Consider the following 18,379-nt stretch of genomic DNA (forward strand, 5'->3'; position numbering starts at 1 on the left):
CTTTATGAAGTAACACCCCCTCTGCCACTTTTGTCATACTCAAAGCTGACAGATGTATTCTGTATCGTTTTAACATTGTGTACTAGAAAGCTGACTTGAACACTGTTCTTTATGAAGTAACACCCCCTCTGCCACTTTTGTCATACTCAAAGGCTTATTCACAAAGCTGTGATTATAGACAAACATTTTCTTAGAAATTGCATTGTAAATCAAATAATTTAAAAAGCATGGGTATGCAAATGCATTCCAAAGGAAAGAAATTGAAAGACAAATCCCAAGACTAACTCCAGACTGAAGCTGTAACTCCTTTACATAGCTCAACATAGCTATCTATTAAAAATGCTGCTAAATCTCCCTATTTGTAGATCATTTGTATTTCATCTCTCTTGATCTAATGACATTTTATTAATGAATACAACAGAAAGCTGACAGATGTATTCTGTATCGTTTTAACATTGTGTACTAGAAAGAATAAATGAGCCATAATCAGATGATGGTAGACACATGTAATCACAGACAAAGATGATAAGTCAATGAGGTAGATCAAGACAGGCTTCCTCTTCAGAACGCATGAATTACAATAAAATACCAGACTAAAGAACAAGGGTTTGACTGGGTCATTACAAAGTGTCACCATGGAAACCAGATAAGATTTATGTCCCCAACAGCACAGTCTGTCTTGAGCCTTTAGTTCTGTATCAAAATCTAGTGAGCTGCCTAACTAGACAGCATCTTAAGGCACCTTAGGTGTGTATAGGCAGGCTGAAAGCATTGCAACTATTCTTCAGACAGAAGGCAAAATTAATCAAAGTTCAAAATTATTATCATAATGTACTAGTTGGCTCAATATTTTGTTTATGCTATTGAACTGTAATCTTAGCAACATGCTAGTGTACATGAACAGTGTTCCAAAAGACAATTAAATTTTAATCCACAAACTTATTAAACAGCAACAGATTGGAAAAACTTTGTAGTTTTTGTAAATTTGGGCAAATTTGTGAATAATTAGTAGTAATGGAGTCACACTGGTGAGGCAACTGCCTAGAGCAGCTTGTTTATTGAGAAAAGCCCTTAAGGGCACTTCTGAGCAAGAGAAGCTTCATGAGAAATAAAGTGCTTCTATTAAGGTTCAGCATCCAGTACTTAATAAATCCTGTAAATAATGCAACAAATACGAACACGATATACTAGATACTAGCTTACTATAAACTAGATATGCAAATTTCCCTTATTAGAGCAAGATAAATTAACTCACAAACACAGCCATAACATGAACAGAAATGCCCATGGTTGCAAAAATAAATGAGAACAAGCTCATTTCAAAACTGGCTATGGTTTTAGTAAAAGGTGCAATCATCACCACTAATTGGAAACTTGACGGCTTATACATATGCAAATCAGGAGAAGCCTGATTCAACGCACAGGACCATCAGAGCAGGGAGACCAATCAGGAGATTAATTAACAATAAAAAGAACCAATCATCTTTTCCAGAATCTACGACTTTGTGAAAGAATGTCCTCATCACTGCTGCTTGTCAGTACTGCAGGCAATGTAGAGTGCTAATCACGGCACATAAATAAAACCGCAAAAACAAAAAGACTGAATTGTGGGTGCTACAAACAGAAAATTATCCAAAATGTGCTTAATCAAGGTGCTAAACAAGGACGCGCAAAACTGCATATTTTTGAAATCAATTAGCCTGTGTGTTGCCTGAACTACATGACTAATCTGTCTTATTATTTTGGGATTCACATAACTCCAATCAGCAAAAATAATTTTATTTTCTTATTTTTGCAGAATAAATAGATATGCAAACTCTGGTGATTCCAATAGTGTCAGGATATGACCGTTTTTTTCTTTTTAAAAATATTTTGCCAGCATTCGCCAGTCACTTATAAAATTCTTCCTCTATGTTATCTAAATTATCTTCCTCAACTTTACTTGTCTGCTTTTTATTACAGTAGAGAAATGAGAAAAGGGCAACAGCAGAAGTATGCTTTTCAGATCAATCTGACTACATGCCATGGTGATTGCATTTATTCTACAAAGAGCAGTCAAGGAGAGATATTACTTTCTAAGATCAATTATGTCTGCTCAAGCATTTGGGAAGAAATATCAATGTCAGTGACAGCGTCCTTGATTAACAAAGCCATGATTCCTTTGTGATACATATATGATTCGTTTGTGGGTGATTTACGCTTCTCTGGGAAAAATGGGCTTATACTGCATATTTGTTAATTTCACATCTTACACTATGGAAATACTTCAACAAGGAGAGGTAAGAAACAGAAACAATCTGTCTCTGATAGATGAGGAAATAATATTTCACAAGAAAAATAAAACACAAACACCTACATTTTGAGCACATTCTTACCAATGCTATAAAAGTTAGCAATCCAGCCAACATAAGAATGAGAACAATAAATTCTGCACTCTGTTTTACTATGACTTTTTTCATGCAACGCAGCAGTGGAAGATCACGCAACATTACCCAACATCATAGCTTCCCACCTCACAGTGTTAGTATGGCTGGTTGCACTTGTTTTGCCATTCATGCCATTTGCTATGGAATATGAAATGCCAAAATTACTAGTACACTGGTACAAACCCCATCTTACAATTTTAAATGTTTGACTGACAAAGATTTTCTCTTGTATGTTTAAAGTAGCGTTTTCAGAACTTCCGTAATTTTTTCATTACTTTTTCAGTTGTTTGTGATGACTAATATGTATTATTTAGATGTATGTGCGTGTATCTCACAATTGCACTCACAAATAGTCATTTCTTGAAATACTGACTATAACCAAAAATGCATTGACTGACATTGAATTTGTCAAAAATGAATTTTATTTGACCTTTTAAGAATCTATTAAATTTGCATAACTTTTCCAGACCTAGGAATCATGCTTTTATGAACACCCTGAAAATAAATGTTTTGTTTTTCGTTTCCCACCCTTTTTTCAGCCCTCAAGGGTACTGCTGAGCAAGAGAGGCTTCACATAGAATAAAGTGCTTCTAATAAGGTTCAACATTCAGTACTCAATAAATCTAGTAAATAATACAACAAATACTAACATGATATAAAAAATAACATTTAAATATCTGACATCACTGGTTCTCTACGTATTAGATACATATGTATACTCAAGATTACGGCTGCATTATGTTCTTATGTCCAGTGCTCTTGGCTGTCCTTAGCCCTAATTTTATGTTGCGTTGGTAGCATCCTAGTAGAATGACTGTGAATAGTATTATTACTTGGTCCTTCCTGTTGCGCAAAGACATCTCTGTGTCCGCCGCAGCTGGTTCTGAACGCCATGCAAAGTCCTCTTTAATTACACACAACTAGCAAGGACCAGCAGGCCTGGAGACAGGCCTCATATGCGCCTTTGTTCTCAGCGATTAACCCCAGAGAAAAACACACCAGTTCTCTGATGATAAGACTCATCAAGCCTTACAGCACCACAACAAGGCACACTCCACTGAAGGAGATATCTGACCTTTTACCAAGCTCTAATCTGTTAAATCTGTTAAACTTCAACCAGCCAGGATGACTTGGGGTAATAGCGAATGGCTTAGCCATATAAATTGCATCTTTTCAATATCTGAAAGCTATACTCACTGCAACCTGTTACTCTCCAGCCATCTAGACAATTGCATTATTCCTTAATAAGGTTCAACATTCAGTACTCAATAAATCTAGTAAATAATACAACAAATACTAACATGATATAAAAAATAAAATTTAAATATCTGACATCACTGGTTCTCTACGTATTAGATACATATTTATACTCAAGTTTACGGCTGCATTATGTTCTTATGTCCAGTGCTCTTGGCTGTCCTTAGCCCTAATTTTATGTTGCGTTGGTAGCATCCTAGTAGAATGACTGTGAATAGTATTATTACTTGGTCCTTCCTGTTGCGCAAAGACATCTCTGTGTCCGCCGCAGCTGGTTCTGAACGCCATGCAAAGTCCTCTTTAATTACACACAACTAGCAAGGACCAGCAGGCCTGGAGACAGGCCTCATATGCGCCTTTGTTCTCAGCGATTAACCCCAGAGAAAAACACACCAGTTCTCTGATGATAAGACTCATCAAGCCTTACAGCACCACAACAAGGCACACTCCACTGAAGGAGATATCTGACCTTTTACCAAGCTCTAATCTGTTAAATCTGTTAAACTTCAACCAGCCAGGATGACTTGGGGTAATAGCGAATGGCTTAGCCATATAAATTGCATCTTTTCAATATCTGAAAGCTATACTCACTGCAACCTGTTACTCTCCAGCCATCTAGACAATTGCATTATTCCTTAAGAGCTCCTTAAGATAAGTTAAGGGCAGTACAATCTGCAATGCCAAAAGCCATTAAGATAATAACACTTTGTATTCGACATTCACTGCTGCAAAAGCTTGCTCTGTAAATAAATGCATACTAACAGTGTTCCAAGCTGCAGCTCTTTCAAAAAGTATACAATTGCATTTAGTAGTAACATGCCACAAGTTTGCATAATATTCTAAAACATCTCACGGCACATTCCAGGTTAAATAAAACTACAGCCCAGTAAGCATCAGCCAGAGTTTTTTTATTTTGTCAGCCTGCCTGTACTACAAAGCGGGAACAGATTTGCATTTGAGAAGTAGATGAATTTATAGCCAAAGTTATATATTAGAGGTGCTATTCCTCCATGGGACCACAGCACTGCAGAGCAGCGTCTGACACCGTATTGATTCCTGGCAGCTGCCTTTGGCAACGGTTGTAACTGGCTAATATAGTGAGCTTTCAACCACCCCCGCAGCGGTACAGCCCCAATAAATCAGGCCCAATGATAATAGAGAATCTTGACCTACTAATCTGTAATAAGCAGAGTGCTCGGCACTGAAGGCACAGAGCCAAACCGTGCCGCCCACCGGTGTGCCAGAAAGCAGATAAACAGAAAGAGAGGTGTAGAGAAGTTTTTTTAAAAAAAACAATATCCTCTTTTTATTCTTGCGTGCCTCAGCAAAAAGTTTAATTGAAGACATGCAATTTATCTCAGGTGCAGGTTGAAAGACAGAAGATGAAATATTTCCAATTTTCTTTATAAATGACCAAACTATGCTGAGTGCTTCAAAATGCTCTGTTTGTGCCTTAGTGATGTTCTATTGACTGCTCTCATTTAAAGAGCCAAACATGCACAGACACGATGTAGGAGCATCTAGAGAGCTCACTGCTTTAAAAGCAGCTTGCGAGAAGGGAAAAAAAGGTTAGGCGCATCTCTCTAGTCTCGCCTCAGACTATTTATACACCCACCGTCTCCTCCAGGGCAGCTCTCCTTTTTGACTCGGCAACAGTTGCCGTCTGCATTCGAGAATATGAAATATCTCTTCCTGCAGCTGTCTGTGATTCCTGCAGCATTTGCGACGGAGGCAATCTCATGCATTGGGGTGCGTGCAACCTATAAATGTGATTAAGACTGTGCAGGTCAAAGATTAGGAGAATTAGATTTGTTGCAGTGTAATTCCTGAAAATTGTGCTTGCTGCAGAATCGCTCTAAAATCATTCCAATATCCTTTATAGAAAGAAATGAAAGCAACAGACTTACATCTCATTACCTATTTATTTGCCTGTGCATTAAAAACATTGCTGCAAGCAGCAATTATGAAGCCAAGCAGCACACTTGTAGAATGGAATATTGTAATGCAAAGTAGATTTGTGGAATATACCTTGTAAAGCTGCACAGATTTGTGTAGTCATGACAACCGCTGACAGCTTGTGTTTTGAAAACAACTGGTTCAAAGGCTAAAAGCAGATTCATTATTGCTTTTGACCTAAAGCTTAGTGTTAACGGCAAATACAGAGTTCCTTTTCAGTATGAAATCTTTTGTTTCAACGTTTAGCATCCTCACTATTAACTTTGTAGCAATGCTACAGTCAATCTGAGCCATTTCCATACTAGTAGGTGGCTGTCACCAGAATAATTCTGCTAGTCATTTCAACGTAAATACATCACAGCATTGTGAAAAATAGCCTCGCTTCCTGATTTGCAATACTTGTGTCAAAATTGTTGACACATACATGCAAATTCTTTTGGTATTTTTTGGTAAAAAGGAGGGATAATCCAATGAAAACTTTTAGATAAGGTTAAAATGATTCTTTCGACAAAATTAAAAATTATATATCTGTTGGGAATAAATTGAAATCAGCAGTTCTTTAAAATTCAAAGAAAAATGATACTATGATAAAAATTATACTATTTGGTTAAAAAGGTAATAAAGCTAAAACGCACACTTCCGGTACAGAGTTTGGACTCTTTTTTTTTTTTAAAGAAGTCTCATAAGATCACCAATCAGTATTTGATTAAATAATACAGTAAAACTTATATTGTGAAATAATATTAGATTTAATTTTCTATTTTAATATATTTAAAAATGTATTTTATTAATGTGACGCAAAGCTGAATTTTCAGCAGCCATTACTCCAATCTTCAGTGTCACATGATCCTTCAGAAACCATTCTAATATGATAATTTGGTGCTCAAGAAACATTTCTAATTATTATCCAGGTTGAAAACAGCTGTGCTGCCTAATATTTTTGTGGAAACCGTGATACATTTTTTCAGTCTTCTTTGATGAATAGAAAGTTCACAAGAACAGCATTTATTTGAAACTGAATTTTTTTTTTGTAACATTATACATGTTTTACTGTCACCTTTAATCAATTTAATCCATTCTTGCTGAATAAAGTACTAATTTCTAAAATATTCAACTTATGAACAACTTTTGAACAATAGTGTATCTAAAACTTTCAACTGTAGGTGGAAGAATGTTGCCATCAGGATCAAGAAGACACTCCTCAATCAATGTGCCAAATTTCCCAACGATTTACCATACGGTTCTAGGGGCCGCCCGCCACAGACTAAATGACAGAAAAAGCAGCAGAGAAAGATTAAGATGACTAACAGATACAATATATGCCCACACGCCTTTGGTGCTTGGCCCCATAAAAAGATCGACTGTAGCCCCTTGCAGGTGAGGTTATACGATATGAGTTAGTTAATGACATTAAATTAGTCTAGCGGGTTTTACATGCCTCTCAGATTCTCAGTATAATAAACATAATTTATTAGCAAGCAGAACACACCTTCAACTCTTTTCCACGCAATGCACCACTGGGATGATCATATTACTGTGCATAAAGCATCCAGGGCACAAACACACAGACACACCAAAACACACCCACACATGTGCGCACACACAAGACTAAAAGGAGAAAAAGAGGAAGAGAGAAACTGTGTGCATGGTGACAATGACCATGTTGTGTAAACCACCAGAGCATTGTTTCGTGTTAATGGCATGCCATAGAAAACTCGATCCCATCGAGAGGATACACAACTCTCTCGGGCACAGCTGGGCACCAGTGTTTTACCACCAGAGGGACAATGAGGAAACACAGCAGTCAGTAACCACCGCTGCTCAGTCCATTACTGCATATAAGACAAAACAGAACACTCTGTTCTTTAAAGGAGGCATATCATATGAAATTGTATTTCTCGCTTGCAATAAGAGTTTCATATACAGTAGCTATGTAAACAACTGGATGGAAATGAAAGTTTCATCTCAAGTACAAACAAATTATCCATTGCAATAAAGCTGCACTAAAGAAAGTGGAAATGGTTGGATTTCTGACATCAGAAAAAAAAAAAGAGATATATAATACCTGGAGAAAGCTATCGATTTGCATTCCCATTCATCTTAATGGCAGTTGCTTGGCTAGCGAAGGACATTACTGCACTAAGGTGGAAATGGTAATGTAAACTAAATATCACAGATGTTTTTGGTGCAAGAAACCTTGACTGTCATTATAAATGGACATGTTAGTGTACAAAATTGAATTTCTCTTTAGCAATAAGAATTTCATATACAGTAGCTATACAACTGGAAGGAACTGAAAGCTTAATCAAGTACAAACAGACTATCTATTGCAATAAAGCTGCACTAAAGAAATCAGACATGATTGGATTTCTGACATCAGAAAAAATAAAATCTATAATACTTGGAGAAAGCTATCGATTAGCAGTCTCACTCATGTCAATAGCAGTTGCTTGTCTAGCGCATGCAGGTAATCACTGCGTAAAGGTGGAAATGGTAACGTACAATTAAATGATCACATATGTTGGTGCAAGAAACCTTGACTATCATTGTAAATAAAATTTTTTTTTTTGTATAATATGACCCCTTTAAAATGTATGACAATGTATTATAGATTATCACCCTAAACATTCACCTAAATATAACATCATTATTCTATATTTTTATACTTAACTACTTATTAATAATGTCTTTATTTTTCGTTTATTCAAAATCTGCAATTGCAAAAAGTAAGACGTCAGCATTAGACTGTTAGATGGCATCCAAAAATACACAAGTCCCCTTGGGTCCAGTGACAGTTTTCTTGGAGCCACTGTCACAATGCTAGCTGAGGTAGATTAAAATCTAAAGCTATTTTTGGCCAACGGTGTGCCAGATGCGGACACGGCATATCACTAAATATCTTAATATCACGCATCAGCGTTTGAAGCTATGCCTACAGCCTTACGCATGACAGATATGTGAATGTGCATTGTCATTCAAAAGGCTTTTTGGGCATACACTGTATTTTTCAATTAACATCAGAAGCACAGGGTTCGTTTTCTTGTGTGAAGGTGCAGGATTGTAGAGGCCAGAGTTAAAGGCTCATGTTAAGGGCATATTACAAGAGACTGACTGTGTCAGATCCAAAAGGGCAGGATGAAAGTGCAGTGCCAAATATGATTTAGCACATAAAAATACAAGGCTGTCTGTTTCTAAGTGGGCCATCTTCTGCAGATACTTTTTAAAAATATATATAAAATGAAAATTGTTTAGATAGTGTGACCCCGTGGACTGAATAATAAAAGGACAGAACAAAACAAAAAAATCTATCAAATCTATGAATGCAATAAATAGCCTATTTATAAACCACTAACTTTTAAACTATACAGAAACAATGCAAATACCAACTGATAAAATGTCCACATAACAGTGCATACTTTTTCCATAAGCTGATATCAGATGATATTATCCTGTACCTGGACCTACATGGGTGTACAGAACACCCCAAAAAAGTCAATTCTATTATAGTTAAATTTGCCCATCTACAGCTGTTTCTACATTGCACACACATGGTGCATTTTTCAGCTGCAAATATACTGATTACAAAGACGTGGCATAAATGTATTTGCACTGATCCACAATTTTAGGAAACAGTGGATCACAGGCGATAGTTCATTAGCATGCACAGCAGGCAGTAAATGAGATGCAAGCTGACTGTCAAAACAGAGCTCCTATAGCTTGTCAGAGTAAAGGCACCATAGGAACATATTTTACCAGGTTAACAGCTTTCCTGACACAGTCAAGTGTTTACTGATTAATTCAAAATTGAAATCTCCAAACGTTAGCCCATTGTAGCCTATTATATTATTTACACTTTCTAAATAACTGAAATCTAAAAAAATACAAGTGTTTCAAAATGGGAAAAAAAAAAAAAAAACAGCGATGCTACGCTCGTACAGTATATGATTTGCAGTGCACCACTGACAGAGAACAGCTGCAGCTGGACACAGAACAGACGATCATTACAGAATATTAAATACTGTAACATGCCTTATTCTCATGCCATTTCCTTCAGTGTGCTGTAATAATCCACCAATCCATAAATCAAACAGTTTTCTCATTAAATTACTTCTGCAATCACAGTTCTGATGAAAGCGATGAACATAGCTTGTTGGGGTCACATGCACAGGAAGTCATATTAGCATAAATGATGGACGGCTGACATGCTGTGGAAGTGGCCATGTGCACGCTGCAGATGGCATGGGAGCTTTAGTCCATCAGTCCACAGGCACGAGAAAGATGTCTGACAACTCACCCAGCCCCCACCCTCATCACCACCTCCATTTATTGGGATATCATAAGGCACACCACCCGTCTCCATATTCAAACCCTCGATCACTTTAACAGTGTGCTGCAAGCTGTGGCTTTCTTCAATCAGCCTGTTACGTAATCACACATTTTGGTCAAACACAGGGATTCTTCCCCCAGAGTCAGCACTCAGCACGTTTCAGCATTAGCGTGAAGCTACACTATCAGAAATACCACTCATGCAGATTACCGCCTCTGCTCTCCAAGCTTAGTGTTTACTCAAGGCCTGGGCATCTCACCAAATAAAAGTTTGTCCACATTTGCAATGCAGAGGGCATGCAAAATTAAAAAAAAATTTTTTAAATTGTCTTGTTTTGCATACAAACAGCAGTTTTAAATCATCACAGCAACACTACTGTCCACTTTCATTTTTACGCTTTGAATTCCCAAACAGTTTCATTTATTAGCAGTTGTAAATCACCAAAGGGACAATAGAGCCCACTTTCATTTTCTAGGCTTTGGATTCACAAGTCACTTAATTTCTTAGTGGGGTTTTGTTGACTCAATCTACATTGGCTGTTATTGGCCAAACCTGAAAGAATGCCAATCACTCACTGGTCCCTGCAGAATGCTAATGCATTTATTGGCTCTTCTACTGCATCCTCAGCCCTTGTAGAGTTTTAGTGAGATTACAATCATTTGGAAAGAGCCATCTGGAGAATGAGTGGGCATAACAGAGGTTACGAACTGCATGTTGGAGAACCCACCACTCCAGATTTTCTGTCTGTCAGACTCATGCACCCAAGAACATTGGCTAATTAGTCACCAATACATAAGAGTTAAGAAAGATATCAGACTTAGATATCAGTCAGAAGAGCCTTTCGAGTAGTGACTCCCAAACAAGAGTCTAAAGTACTTCAGTGAGGAAATCAAATTAAATTAACAATCAACACTTTAATTATCTATTTACTAAAGACACATATTAAAACCAGACCTTCAGAAACAAAGACTTAAGACAACAAAATAGTCAATGACTCACCTCAGCAAGGTGAGGCATGGGGTTAAATCCACAGAGATGACATACAACGCTTTTACATTCAGTGCAGGTGTTGTAATTAGGAGGGTCCTTCGAGCCCATGTTAAGATTCACTTTGCAGAGTGGGCAGGTGGATGGTTGAGGTGCACTTTCAGGATCTTTTACTAATTTATCCTGTCCAGTTTCAGGTTTATCCTTTTCTGAAGTAGGTATCCTTGATACTTTGGCCTCATTGTGCTGCTCTGGTTTCTTTTCAACAGGTGGTTTGTTCTCTTTTTCAGGAAGTACCTTCTTAGGTTCTGTTGCAACAGATCCTTTGCGAGATGTTGGCGGTGTAGCCTTGGCAGAGGCCACTGAGCCTTTGGGAGAAGCTGGTGCTGTGGTAGATTTACCAGACTCAGTAGAAACTGTGGAGCCTTTTCGTGAAGTTGGAGGTGTTGTGGATGGCTCATCTTGAACAGCTGAGGAGATCAGATTAGACGCCGAACTAAATAATGAGGATCCAAAGCCCAGAACTTTCCCGGAGACAGCAGAAACTGACTGTGGTGAGGGTGACCGAGATCTAGTCGTTTCTGTCAGTCCAACAAATCCACCAAAGAACTTTCCTGTGGTTGACTCAGATGGTTTAGAATAAGTAGGCTGTGCTTTAGGACCACCTAATCCAAAACCAAAGAAATTGGATTCCTGTTTTGGGGGTCCAACCTCGGCAGGTGGAGCAGATTTTACGGGAGTGGCTGTATCTTTGGGTGGCTGTTGTGTTTTCGCAGGATCTTGTTGAGTATCGTTTTGCTTAGGAGGCTCTCTTCTTGGGGTGATTGTATCAGTTGCCTTAGAATCAGTACCTGCCTTTTGTTGCGGGCTTGGAACTGAGATCTCTTTCTTTATTTCTTGAGCAGGGGCAGCTTTCTTTTCAGCTGCAGCAGGCTTCTCATCAGGTTTAGACTCAACTGGAGCTGTAGATATCTTGTCAACTTTGGATGGAGTTTGGTCGTCTTTCACTAAGGGAACTGGCTGAGGTTTCACTGTGGGACTTTCAGATGTTTTAATCCCTGCCTGTGCCCGTTGTACCTGGCAATTCAGGCAGAGCCATTCCTCAACCTGCAATAGTTATAAGACAATTACTGGCAATAATATATTTCATACTCTACTGTAATGTCTTGCAGTAGGTTTATATGTAGAAAACCTAATAACTACAAAAAACTGCTGCTTCAACATACATTAATATAACAAATTAAAATAAATGAACACTTCTTCACATCATTAACATTGGCTCTGTGACAATTTTTTTTATCCTTACTTTACATATCTGTAAGTGAAATGCATAAAAAAGCCGGTGAGGGTCAAAGTTGAACTGTTGTTGAACTTATTTTTATACTACACTTAATTACACAAAATAACTGCCTCAAGTAACACTGCTACCGAATATGTCTTGGGAATTTCAATGGCTCGCCACACTGACATCATGACAGCTGTTATTTTTTTTTTTCGAATTTCGAATATTCGTAGAATAAAAAAAAAAAAATCCACATTCGAATGCAAAAATGTTGCATTTGAATTAAAGGTCTGCGTCAGCCGTTAGGCAGCCTTATCAGTGGCGCACAAGATGCGATGACGATGTATGTGTCATTGATTGCATTTGAATGCTTTTGTTAGCCTATCCAGTTGAACCCACTAGATGCGGCGCTGCTACGTTGTTCATTCATATATTGCGGAAAACGAGAGCATCAGTGTGGAAAAGATGTTGTTTACGTCAAACAGGAGAGAAGCCAAAAGCTTTTTTCCCACTAACTGAAATTATGCCTGTCATTTTGACAGCCCTAGACTACAAATGGCCCCTCTTAAATATTGATTTTAAAAACAAAATAAAGCAAATAGGCAATTAGCGGACAAAAAGTCAAAGATATACTGTACTTAGCAGCATTCAAAGTAAACATAGATATAAAACTATAAGTGAATTAGAGCTTAATGATAGAAGACTAAAAATGCATGGTGAAATGTGAAACTGTTTTTGAATGTAACTTTTTTTGGAATGTCTAAAAAATGTAAAAAAATAATAAAATAAAAAATAGTTACATTTAAAAAAAAAAAAATTTCCAGAATGCCAGTGACATTGTTATGTTCTGTAATATGATGAAAATGCAAGTTATACTGGCGTACTGTATGTAAATACTGTATATAGAGTATAATGGAATAAAAGACAACAAGAATGGTACATGGGTCTTAAAAGTGTTAAAAGTAAAGGTTAAATGTCTTACCTCTGTTTGACGAGGCATTGGATTAAATCCACATTGGTTGCACACTGTTGTCTTGCATTCTGTGCATGCGTTAAAATTCTTGGCATCCTCGGAACCAATATTGAGTTCCACTTTGCATAATGGACAATTGGTCTTGCCTTCTTTAGGAGCAGGTTTCTGAGGTGGTTTGGGTGCTGTGACTTGCTTGATTTCTGCTTTTTTCTCTGCTGGTTTCTCTGCATCTTGCCCTGCATGTGATTTGGTGTCTCCTATCTTACTAGAGGCTTGTGCCACTGCAGATCCTTTGCGAGATGTGGGAGGAGTAGTCTTAGCAGAGGTCTGGGAAACTGTGGATGCCTTTCGAGAAGTTGGTGGTGTTGTGGAAGGTTCATCCTGTACAGCTGAGCTGATTAAATTAGATGCTGAGCTAAATATAGAGGATCCAAAGCCCAGAACTTTTCCAGACACAGCAGAAACAGACTGTGGTGATGGTGATCGAGATCTAGCTGTTTCTGTCAAGCCACCAAAGCCAAAGAGTTTCCCTGTGGTTGACTCAGATGGCTTAGAGGAAGCAGGTTGTACCTTAGGACCACTAAATCCAAAACCAAAGAACCTGGATTCCTGTTTTGGTGGCTCTGCCTGTGGAGGTGGAGCATATTTTTCTGGGGACTTGTCAGACTCCTCTAAGAGTGTGTCAGTTTCTTTGTCTCTCTTTGAATCTGATGTTTCTTTCTTCTTAGATGATGCAGGTTGTACCTTTATGTTTGTCTCTAGTGGTTGTGGTGAAGCTGAGACTGATTCTTTCTTTTGGACATCCACTGAAACAGGAGTCTTAGTTTTATCAAGGATGGCTGCAGTTTGAATCTCTTTCTTCTGGGTTTCAGCAACATTAGGAACCACGGTTGACACTAATGATGGTGCCCCTGGTGTTATACTTTCTGTTCTTGGATGCGGTGCTGAGGTGGAGACATTTTCAGGTTGTTCATGGGTCTTCATTTTTGGAGGTCCTTGTGGTTCCATTCCATTTAATGCTCGCTTTGTTTGGCAGTTCAAACAAAGCCATTCATTGACCTGTAAGGAGAGATTAAAAAGGAATTCTTGACTTCATTCTTCCATGATATTGATGGAAAATTAATATGAGATTGATTTTTCATGGAGACCACTAAACAAAATACACTGGAGCTGGAGCGACCAAGCATTTTAGATAAGTGTAAATTAATCTGCTCTGTTAAAAGAGTGTTAGTAGCATTCTCTTACCTCTGTTTGATGGGGTGTTGGTTTGAATCCACAGAGGTTACAAACAGTGTTCTTGCACTCAGTGCAGGTCCTGTAGTTAGGGATGTCCTTTGAACCCACATTAAGATCCACTTTGCAAATAGGACATGCTCTGGTTTCTGCTTTAGGAGCTGCCACTGCTACTACTGAAGCTTCAGGTACTGCTGAAGCCTGTTGCACCTGCTTCTCATCTGTTTTGTCCTCCTTTGGCTTGTCTGTTATAGGTGCTTTTGTGTCACCAGTAGGTGGAACTTGTTGAGAAGTAACAGATCCTTTCCGAGAAGCGGGTAGTGTTGGTGTAGTCTTAACTGAAGTTTGGGAAACCACAGATGCCTTGCGAGATGTTGGTGGTGTTGTAGTCTTTGCAGATGTTTCAGAAGCTGTGGAAGTCTTACGAGAAGTTGGTGGCGGTGTGGAGGACTCATCTTGAACAGCTGAGGAGATTAGATTAGATGCAGAGTTCAAAAAGGAGGATCCAAATCCCAGAACCTTCCCTGAGACAGCAGTCACTGAAGGCTGAGGGGATCCAGATTGAGCACCACCAAAACCAAAGCTAAAGAAACCTGATTCCTCTTTAGAAGGTTCTGGTATCTGTTGTACAATCGATTTTGCAGGAGAAGGATCATGTTTTGGCATTTCAGTTGGTTGTGTTGAAGCTTGTGTAGGTTTGTTCTCTTGATTCTCTTTAGCAACTGATGTGCTTATCTTCCCAATAACATCTGGCTTATTTTTTGGAGACACTGGAATTGGAGTATGTATGAGAGCCTCCTTGTTTTCTGGTATTGTTGGTGGAGATGCTTTGCTAACCTGTGGCTGTGGTTGGGCAGAGGGAGACACTTGAGCTTTCTTCACCTGGCAGTTCAAACACAGCCATTTCTTAACCTGTAGGATAATAATCAGAATTAGAATTAAAATAATAAAAGATGTTCTTGAAATTACACTGAATTGACACTGAATTAATTGAATTAATGCAATAACTGATGCATGTGCAACTCACAGAGATACAAAGAAACAAATTAAGTGCTCTTACCTCAGTTTGATGTGGCATGGGATTAAATCCACAAAGATTGCACACCGTGTCCTTGCATTCAGTGCAAGTGTTGTAATTTGGTGGATCCCTCTTTATGTCCACTTTACAGAGTGGACAGGCTTTTGGAAGCTCTGGAACTGGTCTGTTAATTTTCACATCAGCGATTGGTTCTTTGGTCATCTCATCCTGTGGTTTAATTCCCTCTTTTTTCTTTTCATCCTGTTTCTGTGCAGTAATAAGTTTGGCTTCTTCTGCCAGTTTAATTTTTTGTGTGGCTTGTGAAGCTTCTGAACCTTTTCGAGAGGTAGGTGGTGTTGGAGTTGTCTTAACAGAACTTTGGGACACAGTGGATCCCTTACGAGAACTTGGTGGAGTTTTGGTGGATGACTCATCCTGAATGGTTGAGGATATCAGATTAGATGCTGAACTAAGGAAGGACGACCCAAAACCCATAACTTTCTCAGAGACAGCAGATTGAGGAGAAGGTGACCGGGATCGAGCACCTCCAAAACCAAAGCCAAAGAAACTAGACTCTTCCTTAATCTGTTCGACTTTAGATGATGGAGCAGGTTTGGAAGGAGAAGCTACACCTTTAGACTTTTGATCATTTGGAGTTAGACTAATTGTAGGTTTTTTAGTCTCTGCTGGAGGTTTATTGTCCTGCTCAGCAGGGACACTCTGCTGCTTTTCTGGGGAAGTTGGAATTTGAGCCACTTTCTTTTCTGGAGAGGCTGGTGGTACTTTGTTGGATTGTGGTTGTGGCTGAGCAGGGGAAGGTCCTGAGGTTCTCTGTACCTGGCAGGTCAAGCATAGCCATTCCTTCACCTGTTGATTATTTTTTTTTAAAAGTTTATGAAACCATTAAACATACTTTCTTTTAAAAGTCAAAATCTACACAAAATAATTCTTTTTTTTACATTTTCAATAGAGCCTTTACATATATATAAATGTTAAAGACATTGACATATGGTACCTCAGTTTGATGGGGATTGGGATTGAATCCACAGAGATTACAAACAATTTTCTGGCAAGAACTACAAGAGCTGTAGTTCTGTGGGTCCTTCTTCAGAGTTTCTTTGCAAAGTGGACAGGTTTTTGGAAGCTCCTCTGGAGCATGTGGAGGTTTGGCCAAATTAGGATCTGAGGTTTTCTGCACTGGCTTTGGTTCTAGTATTGTTGTAACAACTGGCTTTGATTCCCCTTCAGGTGGATTTTGTTTAGCATCCTGAGGAGCAACTGATCCTTTTCGAGAAGTAGGTGGTGTTGGTGTGGTCTTATTTAAAGTCTGGGAAACTGTAGATCCCTTGCGAGATGTTGGTGGAGTTTTGGTGGAGGATTCATCCTGAACAGCCGAAGAGATCAGGTTAGATGCTGAGCTGAGGATGGAGGATCCAAAACCAAAAACCTTATCAGAGACAGCAGTCTGAGGAGAGGGAGATCGAGATCGAGCACCACCGAAACCAAAGCCAAAGAAACTTGACTCTTCTTTAATCTGTTCACCTTTAGGTAGTGGAGCAGACTTGGAAGGAGAAGCATCACGTTTAGATATTTGAGTATTTGGTGTTGTTGGTGTTTTGGTATCTATAGGAGGTTTCTTTTCCTGCTCAGCTGTAACACTTGGCTTCTTCTCTGGAGTCTTTTCCTTTTGTGGAGATGCTGGTGGAAGTACTTTGTTAGACTGTGGCTGAGCTGGGGGAGGACCTGAAGTTCTCTGCATTTGGCAGGTCAAACACAGCCACTCCTTCACCTGTAGATAATAAGAAAGATTGCCATCTATGACCATACAAACTTATTTACCCATAATTTTAACCTTATCTCTATTATTTAAATTACAAAATCTGTACAGAATCATTTCTGGTAGCAAAACGAGAGTCTTTATTATGAGATATAATAAGTGTAAAACACAGACTTACTTCAGTTTGATGTGGAGTGGGATTGAATCCACAGAGATTGCAAACAATGCTTTTGCAAGAAGTGCAAGAGCTATAGTTTTGTGGGTCCTTCTTAAGGGTCTCTTTACAGAGTGGGCAAGTTCTTGGATGCTCCTCTTTCACTTGAGCTTGTAGAGGTTTGGATGATTGAGCATCTGGTGGCTTTTTCTGTTCTTGGGTTGGTGAAAGGGTTGGATTTGATTTTGCTGCAGTAAGATTTAGTTTAGTGTCTTGTGGAGCTACTGATTCTTTTCGAGAAGTGGGAGGTGTTGGTGTTGTCTTATTCGAAGTCTGGGAAACTGTAGACCCTTTGCGAGAAGTTGGTGGAGTTTTAGAAGGTTCATCCTGGACAGCCGAGGAGATCAGATTGGATGCTGAGCTAAGGAAGGAGGAACCGAAGCCTAGAACCTTCCCAGAGACAAAAGACACAGTGGGCTGAGGAGATGGTGACCTTGAACGAGAACCACCAAAACCAAAGCTGAAAAAATCTGAATCCTGTTTAGAAGATTCCGATTTAGATGGTTGATCAGATTTGGCAGGTAAGACATTTTTCTGGATTTGGGCCTCTGATGTAGTTTGTTTGGAATCTGCCAGATTTGGTTTGCCTTCTTGTTTCGCAGAAGCATTATCCTCTGCTACAACACCCCCAGTGTCTTGTTTTTTTGGTGATGCAGGTGGTGGTAATTTAGTAGTTCCTGGTTTCACAACTGTAGGTTCGGGAGCTCTCTGCATCTGGCAGTTCAAACACAGCCATTCCTTCACCTGTAGGATGATGAAAATGGTAACCATATAATTATGAGAAATAAAGACCACTATTATTTCATTTTGAGATATTATAGACTGTTCATTCATAATAAATAAATTACCTTGCTTAAATGTATTTTCAATAATTGTGACTGAGAAAAAAAATCTGTATATATATATATATATATATATATATATATATA

At 38.6% G+C, this 18,379-nt stretch overlaps 1 protein-coding gene across 1 annotated transcript in view; it reads right to left on the reverse strand.

Annotated features, from left to right (window-relative positions):
- LOC107723935 (protein piccolo-like) overlaps window positions 1-18,379 on the reverse strand; it is a 76,364-nt gene that overhangs the window by 36,007 nt on the left and 21,978 nt on the right. Inside the window, exons 11-16 of the mRNA XM_016532665.1 lie at window positions 17,415-18,262; window positions 16,475-17,248; window positions 15,502-16,326; window positions 14,454-15,353; window positions 13,218-14,267; window positions 10,966-12,060 (exon numbers count right to left, since the gene is read on the reverse strand). Of these exons, the coding sequence (XP_016388151.1) occupies window positions 10,966-12,060; window positions 13,218-14,267; window positions 14,454-15,353; window positions 15,502-16,326; window positions 16,475-17,248; window positions 17,415-18,262 (5,492 nt within the window). The remainder of the gene's footprint in view (window positions 1-10,965; window positions 12,061-13,217; window positions 14,268-14,453; window positions 15,354-15,501; window positions 16,327-16,474; window positions 17,249-17,414; window positions 18,263-18,379) is intronic.

Source organism: Sinocyclocheilus rhinocerous, unplaced genomic scaffold, assembly GCF_001515625.1.
Source record: "Sinocyclocheilus rhinocerous isolate Xijiao unplaced genomic scaffold, SAMN03320098_v1.1 scaffold2049, whole genome shotgun sequence".
In the NCBI taxonomy this organism is placed as follows: domain Eukaryota; kingdom Metazoa; phylum Chordata; class Actinopteri; order Cypriniformes; family Cyprinidae; genus Sinocyclocheilus; species Sinocyclocheilus rhinocerous.